Here is an 18206-nt window from a genome sequence, read left to right as displayed (position 1 = left end):
CAGCCCATTGCTGCTAGCATGGCTGTATCTGACCAAAAAACACAAAGTTAAGTAAATGTTCTGTCGATCAACTCGCTTCTGATTATCACTGATTATCAGGTCAGATATGTAGTTTCCTGGTAAAGCGGATCTGTCAAGACTGTAGAGACACCTCATCGGTGACTAATGCTCTAAATCCTAGAATCTCTGTCTTCATTATCTCAGAAGATAATGTTGTCGCTGATTTCACAGAAACCTGCAGATGTAATGAAAACTGTCTTTGTGGTTTCAGCAGAAAGTCCTACAATGTAGCCTACTAGTAGAGGTGCAGTCACCAAAAATGTGGGTCAAATGATAAATGAGTTGTATGAAATTTTCCTCTGATAAAGGTTCTTTAGTTGACTGCTGCTCTGTGTGCTTCTTAAGAGCTCTGCAGTGTCCCTGTCCCAATTAGCACTGGCTAACCAGTGCTGTACTTTATCATCATGAATAATAATCTCAGATATATAGTCAAAGGAGCCAGCAGTGGAATAGTCGGCCTTTGCTACTGAGTAGTGTGGACTGGATTTGCATCAGAAATATGAAAATCTGAGTGATTGGCAGCAAGAAAAAAAACACAGCACAGCACCGACCCCAGAATGCTAATGCTTACCCTGCACAAAGTATTTCAACCATTTGACAGATTTCCACAAAGAGCTGAAGACCATTTTTTAGTTTGTTTTTTAAGTAGGGATTTTTTTCTTCTACTTATAAATTAATTAAATATGGAGCTACAAAAAAGGTAATGAAGATTTTGCAGGGTTTCTTGCCTAATCAAGGTTGATACATTCATGCTCTGAATAAGGGCCAACACGAACCTTCATTTGTACGTTCAATTTTATTTGCAAAGCCCAATATCACAAATCAAAATATTTGCCTTGTTTATTGTCTCTACAGAAATACCCTCCTAAAAAGGACAAGGTGCGAGCTGTGTCCCTTCAGACTGGCTACCTGATCCAGAGCCAGGGACCAACCAACCACTGTACTCTCACTTACATGGCCCAGGTAGATCCACGAGGTAACTAAGACACACACACACACACACACACACACACACACACACACACACACACACACACACACACACACACACACACCACACACCACACACGCACACACAAGGGCAATCAACAGCAAATACACACAAGGACAAACTTAACAGTAATGAATAAACAGAAGTACACACACAAGACACACACAAGGGCGGCTGTGTCGTAGTGGAGAGCAAGGTAGTTCTCCAATCAGAGGGTCGGTGGTTCGATACCCGGCTTCGGCAGTTGATGTGTCCTTGGGCAAGACACTTAACCCCAAGTTGCTCCCGAAGGCTTGCCATCGGTGTGGACTGGATGTTGCATGAATGTTAGTTAGAGTCTGATGGTGGCACCTTGCATGGTAGCCTGTCATCAGTGTGTGAATGGGTGAATGATATGTAATATACTACTGATTGTAAGTCGCTTTGGATAAAAGCGTCTGCTAAATGACTGTAATGTAATGTAATGTAAGACTGAAGGACACAGGTACACAAACACACACACAGGCGCTTCGAACACACTGTTTGTTCTTATAAATGATTCATTCCCCTGCCTTTATGTCAAAATGAGTTGCCATAGTAACAATATGAAGGACAGCATCTATTTCACTATGGCACCTGGCTCTGTATTTAATCCTGAATGACATGACATGTAATAAAGAAAACTTTAAATCCCTCTTTTATATCTTCCCCACCCTCCTGTTTTACTCTCTTTCTCTTTCACTCTCATTCTCTGTCGATCTCACACTTTTCTCCATCTTCATCTGTTCTCTCTTTTTCTCTCTTTACAGGTTCGTTACCCAAGTGGGTTGTCAACAAGTCTTCCCACTTCCTTGCTCCCCGTGTAAGTCTTTTACAGATTAACACAGATTCTGTTTCAGTTGTCTGTTTAGTGACGTGTTAATCCACAGGCACTTAAACTATTAATAATCAACGACTAATGGTCTCTCCTACACATTCCAGAAACATACTGTTTTCAGTGTTTGTTTGTCTGTTTGAGGCTATGTGAATTCTTGCTGAAATAAGGTTAATATTCTCTGGAGAGCAGCCTGGGACGGAGCAATCCCTTGATAATAACATAGTTAATGATCAATCAACAGAGCTTACTTGTGTAGTTCATCTATTTTGTTCTTTTTAGGCGATGAAGAAGATCAACAAAGCCTGTTTGAAGTATTCAGAGTGGAAGCAGAGACACAACCCTGGCTTCAAGCCCTGGCTCTTCCCCGAACAGACTACATTACCCAACATCCCGCTCTCTGAGCTTAGCATCCAGCACGCCGAGAGCCTGGAGAATATTGATGAAAGCTCCCTGGCTGAGACCCAGGAGAGAGAAGACAGCGACTAACGCATACTCACTTACACACAACAGTCATGTATTCATACACGCACACACACACACACACACACACACACACACACACACACACACACACACAGTAATGCAGGGTTACATGCATGCCTGATACACATCCACAATTACATGTGTGTATGTATATATATATATATATATATATATATATATATATATATATATGTATATATATGTATATATATGTATGTATATATATATATGTATATATATGTGATTTTATATGTAAGTATGTTTGTATGCAAATGCTGTTGCATATGCAGGCATACTTACATGCACATATATATAACCATTCATGCACATATACAAACTCATACTTGACCAACTCCATCTTATACTTACATACATAATGTATGACCTCATACATGCAACATAGATGCACTCACAGATACACACCCACACACTCACAAAGGGGCTCTGAAACTACTTGCTAATGTGATTTTTTCATGCACCTTCAAGGGATATCAAAGTTTTCTAATCAGGACCTATGCAGGTTATCATAGCAAAATATATTTTCAGTAAGATTTACTGTTCAAATGTGTACAGACTAACCTGAAAGTGGACAACTAGCTCTCATTCAAAATATGAACAGTGGATTTCAGAGATATACTCTTTAATCTGTTATGTATACGCTCTATCTAGTAGGAAACCATCTCAGTGCACCCCCCTAATGGTCATGTGTACAGCAAGTACACATATGGAGACACATCATTCATTTAAACTACATTAATGCACTCAGACATGTATACACACCCTAAGTGTCTTTCTCCCCATGTTGTCTCTCTGTCACTCATTATGTGTCTCCGTCACATTTTGAAAGCACATATTAAATATGCAGGTGTGCAGAAGGCAGCTGGAACCCCCCCCGACCTGCAACCCTTTTCATACACACACAAACACGCATACAGATTTCACACACATACTGTCCGCTACTCTAATTTAGAGATGTATGAATGTATGTAGAGTTTGAAAATTAAAAAAAAAACATATTCCTACTAAGGTTTTCAAATTTCACTGGTGAGCTGAGTCATTTTTTCCTCTATGTCAGCGTTTTACATGTGTCAGTGTCTTTGCTCGAGTCTGATGCTGCAGGTTTTGCATGCTGATGCTAAAATATGGTTGCTCTGCTCTCCTTTACACATTGTTTCAGTGACACACACACACACACACACACACACACACACACACACACACACACACACACACACACACACACACACAACCATTGATTTTAAAGCAACACGGCCATGATTAAAACAGGGAAACACCATGACATTTATATTACCTATTGATAATCTGCTTTTCACTCTTGGAACAGTGTGTATGTGTGTTTGTTTGGCTGAACGCACTGATGCACTGTGCGCAGTAGCCTAGATGAGCATGAGGAATCCCCCAATCTGTTGGCATGGCAACGCTATGATCGACTCAGCACCAAAGGGAGACATAAAGCGATGGGAGCTTTCCTGTCACAGAGGAAGTGACTTATTGCAGGGTTTCTTTCCTTTCTTCCCTCTGTAGGATCAGACTAAGAGCACGTACTATATATTGTAAATGCATCACATGTTCAACAGCTACATTTTTTATTTTCCTGTGTTGAGTTAATTTAACAACATGACACTTCTCTTGCGTAAAACGTACTGACACACAGTAACATGGCTTTAAGTGTGGTTAAAGACTGCATTAAACATATTGGATACACAAGATGAGATAATTATCTGAGAGTCCATGAAGCTATCTGTGCCTGTGAGCGCCTCAGTAAAGGGAGCATAGCGCAGGATTATACACATTAACCTCATGTTTTTTTTATTTTGCATGTCATCCTTTCTGAAGAGTTCCCTTTTTGCAACATCCGCCTCTGCATATGCACCACCTAATAAATTATGAATGATGAAGGAAAGAGTATGCGAGTGATGCAAAAAAAAAAGGCAGGAGGTGTGCACAGCTCTGGTGTTCTTTTTTCCTACAGCTGCATTGACTGTTTATCCCTCTGCCTTTGTATATAATCATCCATCCACCATCCTCAGAGTCTTAATGAGGGCCATCGCTCGGCCATCGACATCACGTGCATGTGTGTGTGTGTGTGTCGGGGATAAAAAGGGCTGCATGTGCATGAGTGTGTGTGAGCTGCGTGTTCCAGTGGCATCCCCTGTATTGTCTTCCACCCGCCTCCGCGTCAGGAGGAGACGTATAAGCAGCACGATGGCCGGCATCCCTCTGTGTGTGTGTGTGGGGGGGGGCTTCTGCATATGTGTCACACTGCCACCCACACAGCAACAGGGCCCACCAGGTCTGATAGCCTGGCGATGACTCATCACCACCCCACCTCCTCCTCTTCTCTTCTCTTCTCTTCTCTCTCCTCTCCTCTCCTCTCCCTCTACCTCCACCTCTTGTATTCTCCCCCTACTCTGTTCCTCAATGCCCCCCCCCCTGTCTTTTTGTCTTTTCTTTGTCTTCCACCCATCTCTTCATCATTTCATCCGTCCTTTCATCCACTACCCATCCAGGCCTCACTTCTCCTTTGATCCTCTTTACTTCAGTTCTTTCCTGTCCTCATATTCCCCTCTACTACTTGTATTCTCTTCCTCTGCCTCTCTTGTTCTTTGACTCTCCTCTTTTTACTTTTTCTTAATCTAGCCATTTGTTTTTCTCCAGTTATTCCCATCCTGTCCCATCTACAGTCTCCAACTTGTTTATACTCCTCCTTTTGCTTTCCCTTTTCTTGCCCTGTCATTCATCCTCAACATTTACTCCCAGCTTTCTCTCTGCCACTTCTCAGCTGTCAAAAACATGACAAACTTGGCTACATTACTGAATGTCCCCTCTTGGGATCAATAAAGGTATATGTAAGTAGTTTTGTGGAGCTCAGGACAGGCAATGGAATAGGAAGATCAAATTTAAAGATCTGAATTTGGTTTACATTTTTTTTTTTAACCAACCACCAAGAGCAATTAAAATATACCGTACCTTACATTACTGTTTAGCATTTCCAAAATAATTGATTACAATTAGGCAAGTCTGGTGCCAGCAGCCGCTGTAATTCCAGCTCCAATAGCCTATCTCAAAGTCGCTGCAGTCCTGTTCCTTCCATCTGTCACCTTTCGTCTTCTCACCTCCATTCTACCATCTCATTTTCCCAAGCTACACTTTCTGGCACAGTCCCGTGATCTTTACCCAAGGTCAGACGTTAAATGAGTATAATACTGCCGAGTCACTGACTTGTCACAGAGTCAGTGTATTGTTTGTCCCGGCTCCTAAAGATATTAACCTTTTACTCATCGGGTCTTTGGACTGACTGTGAGGGACATGAGGGAACACAACACAGTGAATCACATATGTGACACACACACACAGGAACACAGGCCAAAAACATATTTCCCCTTCAGCTCCCCAACAAAACAGAGAATATGACAAACTTACAAGTGGGATATATTTAATTTATAAATGTTTTATCTTTGGGGGTCTCCTGGTACATCATTATGTACAGTGTGACTGTGAAGTTATGAGTTTCAATTTGGTCCAACTTATGACTTTTATTGCATGCCAGCCGCCCTCGCTCTCAATCACTTTCATCCAGCTGACTCTTCACTGTGGCTGAACAGCAATCAAAAGAATCCTCTTTAATAATTGAACCTGTTTTTACATGTAACATTCTCTTTCTACTATAAATCCAGTTGCCACTTTATTATTTTGTGTTTTTTTCTTTTTTAACATGATGTCCTTTGAAATTCTCTCTGTCTACTAGGCTCAGCTTGGTGGTGAGTGGTCGCCCTCTTCTGGTTCCTATGGGAGCTTACAACTAACAAATCAGAAGCCTATCTGATTTAATACCGATCTGAATTCCACATCACAACCACCTCTTATGCAAATGTCTGTTTGGAATGATTTCTACTCCTGGTCACCTAGAATATACCTGTTCATACCACCTGCTGGGATCATGGAAATGACTTGGACCATGCAATTAAATAGCCACCTCTCATTTTGTTTAAATGCTACAGTAACCGTTTGTTGTTGTTGTTATTTTAAGATTTAAAGTATGTAAATCAGTAACTGGTGAACTCATTAAAAAAAAAAAAACATTTGAAAAAATATATTGTGAGTGAACCCTAATCATGTTCTGTATGATTATTTTCTATGACAGTCCTTACAATAGTTTGTAATACAGGAATTTATGATTTGCAGAGGATATTTTCTTCACAAATATAGCATTGTGTGAGTTATGATTCTTGTTAGTGAGAAGTGAGTGGGAAATAGTTAAAGGGCATTTGCATGAAAACTGGGTTGTCCAGTCTGTTTCTGTGGTCACATGACGGCCGCACGGAAGTTTTTTTGTAATTTTGATTGCATCAATGTCGCCATAGAAACACCGGAAGTACATAGTTGCTGGCCTAAAAAATAAAACTCTGCAGCGTTGGAACGCCAGTGTGTAACTTTATTTTGAAACGCCACTTACCGGAAATGGTCGACTTCCTTCACTCTAGCTTTACACCGCCTGTGTGTGAGTTGTTGCTGCTCTTCATCCGCGTGAACAAAAATGTTATCCGCTATTTGGCGTCTCGGTTGTGGTCGCTAATTTGACCTCAGAAACAAACAACTATTACATTTCAGAGGAGTTAAAGAGGAGAAAAGACTTGAACAAAAGGTAAGTGAATGACAAGAACTGCAAACTTTTTTTTCTTTTTATTATTATTTTATTTAGGAACTTTCCCAGAACAGCTGATAAGAATAGACGATCCCTAAAACCATAAACACACACACACACACACATTGAAGTTGTTAAAATGTGTTTTCATGTCTGTGAGCTTAAACTGCTGCAGTGAAAATAACATTTAACATTCATAACTTATTAAAAAAAACACTTTTGTGAATAGTCCGTCGACTTCTCAACCCAGTTCTGCTTTTAGACTTGCGTTACTAATTAATGAATCAATAATCCCTGACCTCGAATTCGTTAATATTAACTAGTATGATAACGTTTGATTGTTTTATTTCCTTCTCTATTCTTTAAGTCGTATACGTGCAGAGGAAATGGGATTTGCAGTCGTCTGGGTTGTTTATCCCCAGTGGAATTCATCCTTTTTAAGACTATTTAATCATGTTTTTTAACCAAATGTACAGATAGATTAAATCGGTCACACCTGTGGGAAAAGAATGTGAATCATATTCCTCTTCTTTCTTTTTTTCTCCACATCATGATTTGTGAATGTGTTAGCAGGTGGACTTGCGACAGGTGGTTTTACAGGACTAGCATTTTAAGAAGACTACACTTTAAAGAGCAGGCATCTCTACATTTGTTCTGAGGTAGGACCCATGCATTCAGCCCATGCAGCCTCAACCGCTTACACAAACCCACTACGCTGCTCATGGATGTTTATTTCAGCTTCTTTTTCCTTTGCAGTCTAGGGCAGAGCTTGTGTGTGTGTGTGTGTGTGTGTGTGTGTGTGTGTGTGTGTGTGTGTGTGTGTGTGTGTGTGTGTGTGTGTTTGTGTGTGTGGGATTGGGGGGATATTTTTAGATGTGATAAGATGCTATCAAGAGTGAAACTGTTTCTATATGCAATCAGATAAGTGGTGAAGTTAAGTGGAAACTTTGATAGTGATTCTAGATTTCTGTTCAAGTTGTGGAGTTAAGTACAAACTGTCATAGTTATTCTAGTTTTCTTTGCAAATCAAACCTGTGGTAAGTAGTTGCAAAGGAAAGGACTTTTTTTTGCATGTGGCCAAAAATCCTGTAAATACAGTACGTTTTGCATGACCGGCTAGCCTGCTCAATGTACGCTTCCAATAACACAACAATTTGTGCACACTTCTGTAATCTCACATAAGCAGAGTTTCTGGACCATAATTATGGACCTAATGATGTTTGTTCTCTTTTAAAATATATAATTCTGTTGTCCCAAAGCTAAAATGCTTTGCAATACAGCTAATTAAACTATATGTTAAGCAGGGTATATGACTTGCAAGGCCAATGTATGTATTTAAAGCATGGATTAAATAACCTGTGTATTGCCAAATGGCAACACAAGAAATGAACCATATTCTCATGTCAAAAGTAGGTGTGAAAGAGTGTCACGGCCCTACTGACCCTGTTATGTCCTGTAGTGAAAACTGTTTCAGTGAGCCTGTGGCTGTCTGTTTTTATTTTTTAAGTGCACACTGAGCCACATAATGTTTGGTTGCAGGATGTTTTTATTTATTTTAAGGCACAGATATAAGTGCGATTTTTCTGTCTACCAGTTAAAGAGGCACACTATGCTAAGTTGAGCCAATTTATATCTTGTTTTTAGATGATTTGTGCTTCTATTGAGGATGCATGCTCTGAATTATTTGTCGGTCATCAAGTTGGAACTTTGTTTGTCCGTCTCCATCTCTATCTTTCTCCGTCTCACTTATGTCTAACACTTTTCTGTCTTTTTTTTTTCCTTCTCCGTCTGTCTCATACACTCACATGATCACTCGCTGCTAAATAGAGAAACCCAGTCGTGCAAGAAGTGATAACTGGAGGCTGTGGCTAAAATTACATTTATTCAGCGTCAAGACTCCACCTTGAGAGGGAAAGAGGATGTGTCATTTAGTTTTGAGTTTAAACTAGCGACAGAATAGTTTCTTGAAGTGGAACATTTTTTCAACCCTTCCCACCCAATTGTGAGTGCAGCTACATTATTTTTAAAACATACACTCAGTATGGTACAACTAGCTAAACGTTTTTGCAGTAAACCCTATGTTTATTAACAATGTAATTTCCAGTTTTTGTTGAAAGTGTGCGGTGCTGTTGAATGGAGAGAGTAAATTGTAGACTAATTATTCAAAGCACCTCTTAGTCTCTGTGTAATTCCTCAACATTTTGAAGGATTACTTGGTCCAAATCTTTTGTCAAAGAGATTTTATTATGAGGCACTGTTTTTTAAAGCCGTCCTTAATGAGATGTATTGGGGTAATCATTTGCAGTATCTGGGTTTTCAGAGTACACTCAAATTTATGCTGATATGCTGTCAGAGAGTCAAAACTTTAGTTCAGGCTATAAGCATAAATGGAATTCATGGAAAGGATTGTGTGAATTTAAAGTCAATGGGCTTAAACAAGCAAATCATCCGTGATTATCCTTTACATTTGTTGCTGCGGAGACTTAGGGAATGGACAGTAGAGAGACAAACAAGATAGTTTGTGGTATACACACTTTATACTTGCGGGAATATCAGCTCACGTCCACCACGGGAGGAAAAGATCCTGACCCGCTGAACTTTTACACTCATTTAAGTCAAAACATAGTTTTCTTTTGACAGAATGATGACTTTGGTCCCATCAATGGAGTTTTATTTTCAATGTGGACGGTAGGTGGGTTACCATGGGAAACATCCTCCTGTGACATGTCGCACTCTGTGTGCACAAACACACACACACATACTGGCCTGTTCACTAGAGGACATTGTTCAGATGCGTTCCTTTACTGGCAGGACTGAGTCACTATTCAGTTCTAATTGAAAGCGGGCTGAAAGCAGCAGTGGGTCTAGTGGTGGGTCTATGAGTCATGTCCCATGTGTGCGTGTGAATGCAGGTTTTCTTTTTTCCTCAATCCTTTTTTTAAGGTCATTACCTTGATAAAAATCTGAGGGTCTGAGGAAAATTCTTCTATGGTGGCAACCCAACTACTAGTGTCTGAGTAGCATATATTGAAGTGATTGAAATGAAAAGTTAAGGGAGTGCTAGAGCAGAAAGCCAAACTTACTGTCTGCTACCTGCACAGTGTAGTTAGGGCAGGTAGTAAAGATTACATTTTTTTGACCTAGTTCATCAGGTGGCTCCAATTTCAAGTATGCCAGTTATATAAGATAAGATAATCCTTTTATTAGTCCTGCAGCGGGGAAATTTACAGGATTACAGCAGCATAGGTTATAGATAATAAGGATTATTTATTGTCATATTGCAACACAGGGTTGAACCATGAAATGCAGTTGTAGCACTTTTGTTACACAACATAAACATGACTAATAACAAAACAAATGGATACAGTAATGGATATTTAGGAAGTGTAAAGAATCTGATTTCCATGTGTCAGCCGATTTTTATAATTTTCTTATACTTTTTTTGCCGCTTAGCCTTTGCTGAGCCAATGGAGTTTAACAGGGAACATGGGAGGAGAAAACGGATCATAAGCAACGAAGGGCCCCAAACTGGGAATGTCACGGTTATTGTAAATAATGTGTCTTAACTACGCGGCCACTAAGATGTCCTGAATATAGTTCTTATAATATTTGGACGAAGATATGTGCTGGGTGTGACATTTTGAAGTTAAGATATTAACTTGTTCGTGCCCATTCATGTGTCTTAGTTACACAAATTGATGGCAGTGTCTTACTTAAAATATGGTTATATGGATTGTTAGTCTACCCCTACCTGTGGTTTTGGCAAACATTAAAATATGTATAGGGCTCCAGCATATAAAAATGTACTCTTGAAAGGAAGGGTTAAAGGAAACTGTTTCTTGTTAAGGAGTATTTCTCAAGACTTCGCAGTAGACGAGTAGTGTAGACAGCTGGACACAATTTTTCACATGTACAAACCAAAGGAAATAACACATCATCATGATGTCATCATTGTCACTCAGCACCTTTTGCAATTCACAAGTGTTTATGCGTTAATAAAAAAACATTTTCCAGATTATGAGTATGACTGATGGTGATCATGTGTGTATTTCTCATTACACAGAGAAATTACAACATGACACTTGTGCAATGCGGCCAGTGTTTGTAATACACTGAGTAGGTATGACTTGAGGAAGAATTTGGTAGTATGGCATTTCACTATTGTTATTGCAATTCAACCAAACTCTATAGTCAGGCAGCATAATGTTTTTTCTGCTATCTAAGTAAGTAGGCTTTTTGTTGAAGTATATGTGTCCGTGTAGATCTAAATATTGTGTTGATATTTATGGATAACATTACTGAAGATCACTTTTGCATACAAAACTCCTGAGAAATGAAAGCAATGTAAGAAATGAAAGCAATGTAAGAAATGAAAGCAATGTAAGAAATGGTTTGACATTTTTTTGTGCCAATAGACAAGCACTTTTTTAATGGTCTGCTTCTTACAGGTTATATCTGTGCATTCATAGATTGATACGGATGTGTCAACTTTGTTTTGCCAAGCACCCTGTATTGTAATTTAGCCTGAAATGCACTTTATAAATAGTTAAAGTTAAAGTTTTGGTGGCAAGCTGCAAAGAAACATTTTGGTACCTGCATGCTACCTCAGAAGGTAATTCACAACATTCAGTATTGACAAGTTAACCGGAGGCAGGCAGACCCATTATTCGTCTGCAGTTATGGAAGTTAGGAACTTTCCAATGCAGTGGAACCAGTAACATTTACGTTAGCCTCCCAACTACAAAGTCCATTAATGCTCATATTGCACGCATCATACCCAAGCTATTTTATTAAACACACATTCTAGCTCTCTTCAGCTATATATCATAATCAAATTCTGTAGTGTGCACAGACTCTGGCAGTGGAGTTAGAATAAAGGTCACTGTCAAAACTGGTCATAGCAGGTGGCCTTGTAAAGAATATGTGAAAGGTTTTGAGAAATTATTTTTTAACCTTGTGACGTCCTGCACGCTGTTAGCTACAACCTTGTCACTATGGATGTGTTGCATGAGAGCACGAGATGAGGCCAGTCATGTGTTTTTGGTGTCAATAACATGCTATGTTGTTGTCTAATAATAATAATGACATATTAATGGGAGATCAAGTTTGTTAGACATTTTACTTGTTGTTCGGATTTAGAAATCAGTCCAAGAATCAGATAATCTACTTTAAGACTGTGGACACTGACAGAGAACAGAGTTGAGTCTGAGGTCAGCCAGCACTGATCAGCGCGAACGGACAAAATCGAACATCCTGGTTTTTTTGTGTGTCAACTTGAAAGGGGATATGAGCCTGAAACACAATTTGAGAGGCCCCCCAAACCTCGCCAACTTTACACAAACAATGTTATTAGGTGAGCACTTGTTTTAGAATGTGTGACCAGATTTGACCAGTGGGCCCCCACCATGCGTTTCCCTCCTTCGTGTGTGTGTGTGTGTGTGTGTGTGTGTGTGTGTGTGTGTGTGTGTGTGTGTGTGTGTGTGTGTGTGTGTGTGTGTGTGTGTGTGTGTGTGTGTGTGTGTGTGTGTGTGTGTGTGTGTGTGTGTGTGTGTGTGTGTGTGTGTGTGTGTGTGTGTGTGTGAGAGAGTGTGAGCTTTCCTAGGCAACAGAATGCCCCATTGTGAAGGCAGCACAGAGACCCTGTTATTAGCAGCGTTCTGAGTGGGAGGAGGGAGCTCAGAGAAGGATGGAGAGAGGGAGAGAGTGGAAAGATAAATGAATTGAAATGTGCAGAGAGCAAAATGCTGGTTGGAAACTAAAGAAAATTAGATAAAAGCTCAGGAAAACGAAGTAAGCAGGGGACGAACAGATAAACTGAATATACAAAATATATGAAGCGCACACACACAGTTTTCTGTTATTTTTCTGAGTTCAGGTAAAAACGTTGTTGATTTCAGCAGTCAAAGGAAGGTTGACATTTTTTGAAAATATGCTTGTTTGACATCTTACCGACAGCAGGGGAAAAGATCGATATCAATTTGATCTCTCTGCGTTGAGTACAGAGAAAGGTTCAAGTTGTGTTTTGCATAGCGAAGCACCAACACAGGAAGCAGGTCTATTAAGGGGGAAAGAGAAGTCAACATCTCTTAAAAGGTTGTATTTAAATGATACATCTTAGGTCGCAAACTAATCATTAATACATTAAAGAGACAGTGGGGTTTTGTTCAGGGTTAGGACAGCTGACGATATAAACATGGTAATTCTGAGATGCAGTATTCACAATTCAGGTCCTGGATTAACTGAAGGATGTGGGCCATGAAAGTGGGACTCTTGGATGGAGGACCTCAATGCCAGGATGATGAACCTTTGCTTTATTTTCCAACTGAGGTTGTTTGCTTCAGAGACTAAAACAAAAGGCTTGTTTGTTAGCTGTTTGGCCAGAAAGTTTGAACTGTTTGAGTTTCAATACCAGTGGTAAACACGGGTTTTTCTAGTGTTTCATAACAGCCGAGTGCAGTGGGAGTTACAATGCCTTCTTTATTCACATCTTTATAACATTTCACAGAGATAATAGTAAATGCATGTCCACATTACATGCCCAAAAATGCCTTCAATCCAGTTCTTACTAGTGTAATTTTGAACTTGAACATTTTTTAAGTTGCTATATTGAAAATAATTCAGAACAAAGGTACATAAAATACACAGGATGTAATGTGTAAAGTCAAGTTCGTCTTGGAAGGTGTATACTTCTGTACTGGACGCTCTGAGATTAAAATTGAAATACATTTTTCTCATCTGACTTTTGCATTATGACGACAGTTATCCAAAGTGTTTATGCCTTTGTCAATGTTTTTATCACCTTAAGTGTTCCAGAAGTAAAACCTGCTTTACATTTTAGAGACTCAGAGATCATCCAAAATGCTTTTATCTTTTCAAGCCTTGGTTATTGCAGCAGTCTATTCACTTGTGAACAGTTTTCATTAGTATTTCTCACCCTCTACAACACTTCAGCCTCTTGATGTCATTTCTTAAAGACACCCACCCACACACACACCATGCCGAATACACAAGGCTGTGTAAGGGCTTTTCTGGACCAAAGTGCTGAGGTAAAAATTTGTTTCTGGTTAAAGATGCTGAGACCTGCTACTTTAAATGTGTGCGTGTCTTCAAATGTCATATTTTGACTTTTGTGTTCTGAGTTTATGAGTAACTCTCCAATGACGGTAGAAGACCAATTGCACATATTTATGGTTTTACTGAGTGAAGTTCCTCAATTCAAAAATAGGAACTGCATTTGATCGGAGCGTTAGATTCACGCTGTGTCCCTGTGCTCTGTGGTCTCTGCCCGATCAGAGGAAACTTTTGACAGGAAATGAAATGCCCTCATTTTAACATACTCACACACTGGTGAATAGCACATCTTGGACTAGATTGTGTGTGTTACTGTGTGCACGCTAGCCTCCTCCACCCTCACTTCTAGCTACCAAATGATATCAGGTCCATGTCATATTTTGTAATGTTGACTATGTTGTGTAATCTGTTGCTATTCAGACTGTTAATGCCTCTTTGAACTACAGAAACGATGCTATCGCAGCTTCTGTTTGATTATAGTTACATTTAATCTTTTGATTTTAAAGTTTAACTATTACGTTCTTAAATATATCATGCCAAATAAAAGTTGCATTCATAGTAACATTGCTTCTTTAGTATGACATCATACCTAATGCTTTATCAGGCTGTTTCCAGTGTAGTTTAGGCTGTGTAGTTTCTTTAAAAGAGGCTCCCACCCTAAGCTGTGTGTTTGTGGTGATGAAAGACTGTTTGTGGCTCTGTCTGAAATTACTAGCTTCCCTTGTGGTCAAAAGCAGTAGGCAGAGACAAAATGTTCCAAAATCAGTCGGTGTTTGATTATTACGGTCTGGCAGTGTTACTCATTTGCATGTTTAAACCTAACTCAAATCTCCAGAATTGAAAAGGAAATGTACTGCAATTAGAAAACCATAACCTTGAGTGGATGGTACGTTGCGAAAGGGATGGGGACGCCTTGTGGGAAGCCAGTCTTGAATCCACTTATGCAGCGTTCAAGAAGTACTACCCTGAGCCTTCCTCGTAGCACTTATTGCATTCGTATTAGTTGCTGCACTTATTGTATTCGTATTCGTTTACTGCACTTATCCTATTCGTAGTAGTTTGTAGCACTTATTGTATTCGTATTAGTCTGTTGCAATTATTGTTTTCGTAGTAACTTGCCTCTGCACTATACTTTTGCTCTGGTTTATGCTTTAAGATGCTTGTTTAAGAAAGGAGATGCACTTATGACTTCTGGTGACTAGTAGTCCTCTTGAATACCTATGTTGAATACACTTCCTGTAAGTCGCTTTGGATAAAAGCGTCTGCTAAATGACTGTAATGTAATGTAATGTAATGTAATGTAATGAGAGATGTAGAGAGAATTGAGGGAGTATGTGTGAACATGCTTGTTGTGTCAATAACACTTCCTCCCATAGTGATCTGTTGTGTGATAGTGCTACAGTGCTGACTGTGTGTTGGCTGCTCAAATGTATTAATATATTTAAGTTTATATTAAATAATTCTAAAGATGTGTGTTTTTATGCTATGACAGCACTGATATTAGTGTGCCTTGTATAAAACATTAAATAGGGAATACAGATCTAACAGCAGTTTACTGCCTAGTCATTCATAATCAAATATGATCATCTGATCTGTGCAGTGACCCGGGCAGTGTCTGAATACACAATCCAAAGTTGGTTTTATCAGTTCAAGCTGTGTATACACTCTAAAGTTAGCAGCAGTGCTGTTGATAATGACAGTGCCCATCAAAGGGAATTAACGCAACTTCCTCTTTTACCGGGGTAGTAGTCACCTGACCTTATCTCATGCAACTTTGAAAGTTGACGCTGCTCTTTACAGATTATAATTATGGGCACCTCTTGGATGTATACTATTGTCACATATATGACATTCAGAGCATTAATATAGCAGAATACAACTATTTGCTATGTAAAGATATAGTGATGTATGTCTAATTGAGCGGAGATGTAAGTCACTCTCTCTCTCTCTCTCTCTCTCTCTCTCTCTCTCTCTCTCTCTCTCTCTCTGTGTGTGTGTGTGTGTGTGTGTGTGTGTGTGTGTGTGTGTGTGTGTGTGTGTGTGTGTGTGTGTGTGTGTGTGTGTGTGTGTGTGTGTGTGTGTGTGTGTGTGTGTGTGTGTGTGTGTGTGTGTGTGTGTGTCTGTGTCTGTGTCTGTGTGTCCAAGCTTCTCCTTTGGTGTCATATGCCAGTCACAGCTGATAACGCAGTCCCGACCACTGTTTCACCCTCAGCTAAACTCTGTCAGCATGTTGGCCGTAGTTTGTACTGTTGGCACTGTAAGCACCATTAGATACAACGCGTAGGCTCAGGAGTCACCATATCGACTAAATCATCACTTCTTGTCTTTTGGGAACCAAAATAATTTTGGACTTTTTGCACAACAAACTATTTCCAAATGCAGAATTTCTCAAAATAGTGTGGTTTGAAGGAAGTGTTTTTCATCATCTGGGCTATAACCAGACCAATGTGGGTTCAAATTGGGTAAAACCAGAGACACTCTTGCGATTGATTGCATCAAATGTAAAATCCGACCAGGGGAAAAAAATGTGTGTGTGTTACTATTTTTGCCCTCCTTGCTGAAGCAACACCCATCTTCGAAACTCAACCTTAAGTTTGATCTCAACTCCACATCTAGTTTTGTGACTGCATCTTATACGATTGCAATGCTATCACTGTCATAGACAGAAAAATAATCACCTGGCAAAATGTCAAAACATGCCTCTGTAGTTCCTGCTACAGCACGAGTCTCCAGGACTACATTTTGCCACGATGACTCACACATAAACTCACGAGGTGTAAACGATACTAGCCGCGCTGTCCTGGCGAGGTGAGAATCTTTGTTTAGAGCTTATGAATGCTTTTCTCTAATTGCTACTCCTGAAAACTGTTTGTTTTTTCTCTTCCACAGGTCGTGTAAGCCATGATCTGAGGTGTTAAAGTCGACTTTTTTCTCTGTGGACGACACAGCCTCGCCCTTCCACATGCTGCACTTACAAACAGTCATGTCTCAGTCTGAATCCTGTTCGACTGTGTGGGACTGGTTATGTGTTCTTCGTCTTGAGCAGTATTCTGAGGCATTTCGGAGCGCCGGGCTGGCAACGCTACCACAATGTTGCAACCTCACACCAGATCAGTTGGAGCGGATGGGCATCACACTGCCGGGTCACCAGAGACGCATCCTGGCTAGCCTGAACAAAACGCATGGTAACAATGAGACACAATCTGACACGCACTCTCACCATTTACAGTCCGAGAGAGATCAGAGGTTGGAGGAAACGGGACATCCCAAAGTGTTGCCGAGAGGGAGACCTGTTCCTATCCCAGGGGAAGAAAAACCTGTCCTTAAGGAAAGGGAGAAAAGAGATGGAGAGACATTGAGACCTTTGCACAGGGAGAGAGTGAAACCAGTCCCCAGGGAGAGACAAGTGTCCAGGATGAAAGAGGAAAGTGGTGAAGGAGAGGAGAAGAAGCCAGTTCCTGGACAAAGACAAACAGCATCTAGAGAAGGAAAAGAGGAGGAGAGGGATGGGGGAATAGATGGAGAGAGGGAGAAGCCTGTGCCTAAAGAAAGGACTAGGTTTACCTCCAGTGCTCCAATGGACTGTGACTCCGGCCCAGTTGTCTCCCAAACTTCTGACGACTCTTTACCCCCTGTCCCTCCACGAAGCATCCTTAACTGTCCTCCGCAGCGCTTCACCTCTCCCCTCAGCTCCTCACCTCCTGCTCGAACCCCTGCCTCCCCCAAACTGGACAGGCATGCGGTTAAAGCCCCAGCTGTACGGAGCAGATCCCAGACTTCCACCCCCACGAGCACCCCTACCCACACCCCGACACATGCACCTCTCCACCCTCCCAACTTCCCCTCTCCTCAAACTCGTTCTCAGACATTAGCTATTCAGCCCCCTGCCAATCCTTTGGGTAGTGATGGAGGAAGAATAACTTCATCTGTCTCCCCCACTGCTTCCCATACCAATGACATAAATGCTCCACCTCTCCCACCAAAAGTAGGGGCGGTACCTAAAGGCCCTCCACCAATCCCACACCGGTAAGTCAATTATTATTTTATGGACCTAGATGCAGCTTTCAATGAGTGTTTCC

General features: G+C 40.5%; 2 protein-coding genes across 2 annotated transcripts in view; both read left to right on the top strand.

Moving 5' to 3' along the window:
• Positions 1–3425, top strand: part of stard10 (StAR-related lipid transfer (START) domain containing 10) — a 13093-nt gene extending 9668 nt beyond the window's left edge. Inside the window, exons 4-6 of the mRNA XM_054598287.1 lie at positions 916–1036; positions 1840–1892; positions 2187–3425. Coding sequence (XP_054454262.1) covers positions 916–1036; positions 1840–1892; positions 2187–2393 — 381 coding nt within the window. The 3' untranslated portion in view covers positions 2394–3425. The remainder of the gene's footprint in view (positions 1–915; positions 1037–1839; positions 1893–2186) is intronic.
• A 3516-nt stretch (positions 3426–6941) lies between these two features.
• LOC129105584 (arf-GAP with Rho-GAP domain, ANK repeat and PH domain-containing protein 1-like) overlaps positions 6942–18206 on the top strand; it is a 45844-nt gene continuing 34579 nt past the window's right edge. Inside the window, 2 exon segments of the mRNA XM_054616726.1 lie at positions 6942–7056; positions 17017–18153. Coding sequence (XP_054472701.1) covers positions 17090–18153 — 1064 coding nt within the window. The 5' untranslated portion in view covers positions 6942–7056; positions 17017–17089.

The sequence above is a fragment of the Anoplopoma fimbria genome, chromosome 1, assembly GCF_027596085.1.
Source record: "Anoplopoma fimbria isolate UVic2021 breed Golden Eagle Sablefish chromosome 1, Afim_UVic_2022, whole genome shotgun sequence".
NCBI classification, from domain to species: domain Eukaryota; kingdom Metazoa; phylum Chordata; class Actinopteri; order Perciformes; family Anoplopomatidae; genus Anoplopoma; species Anoplopoma fimbria.
Note: the sequence above shows the minus strand (reverse complement) of the source record. Positions and strands in the feature narration are given on the sequence as shown.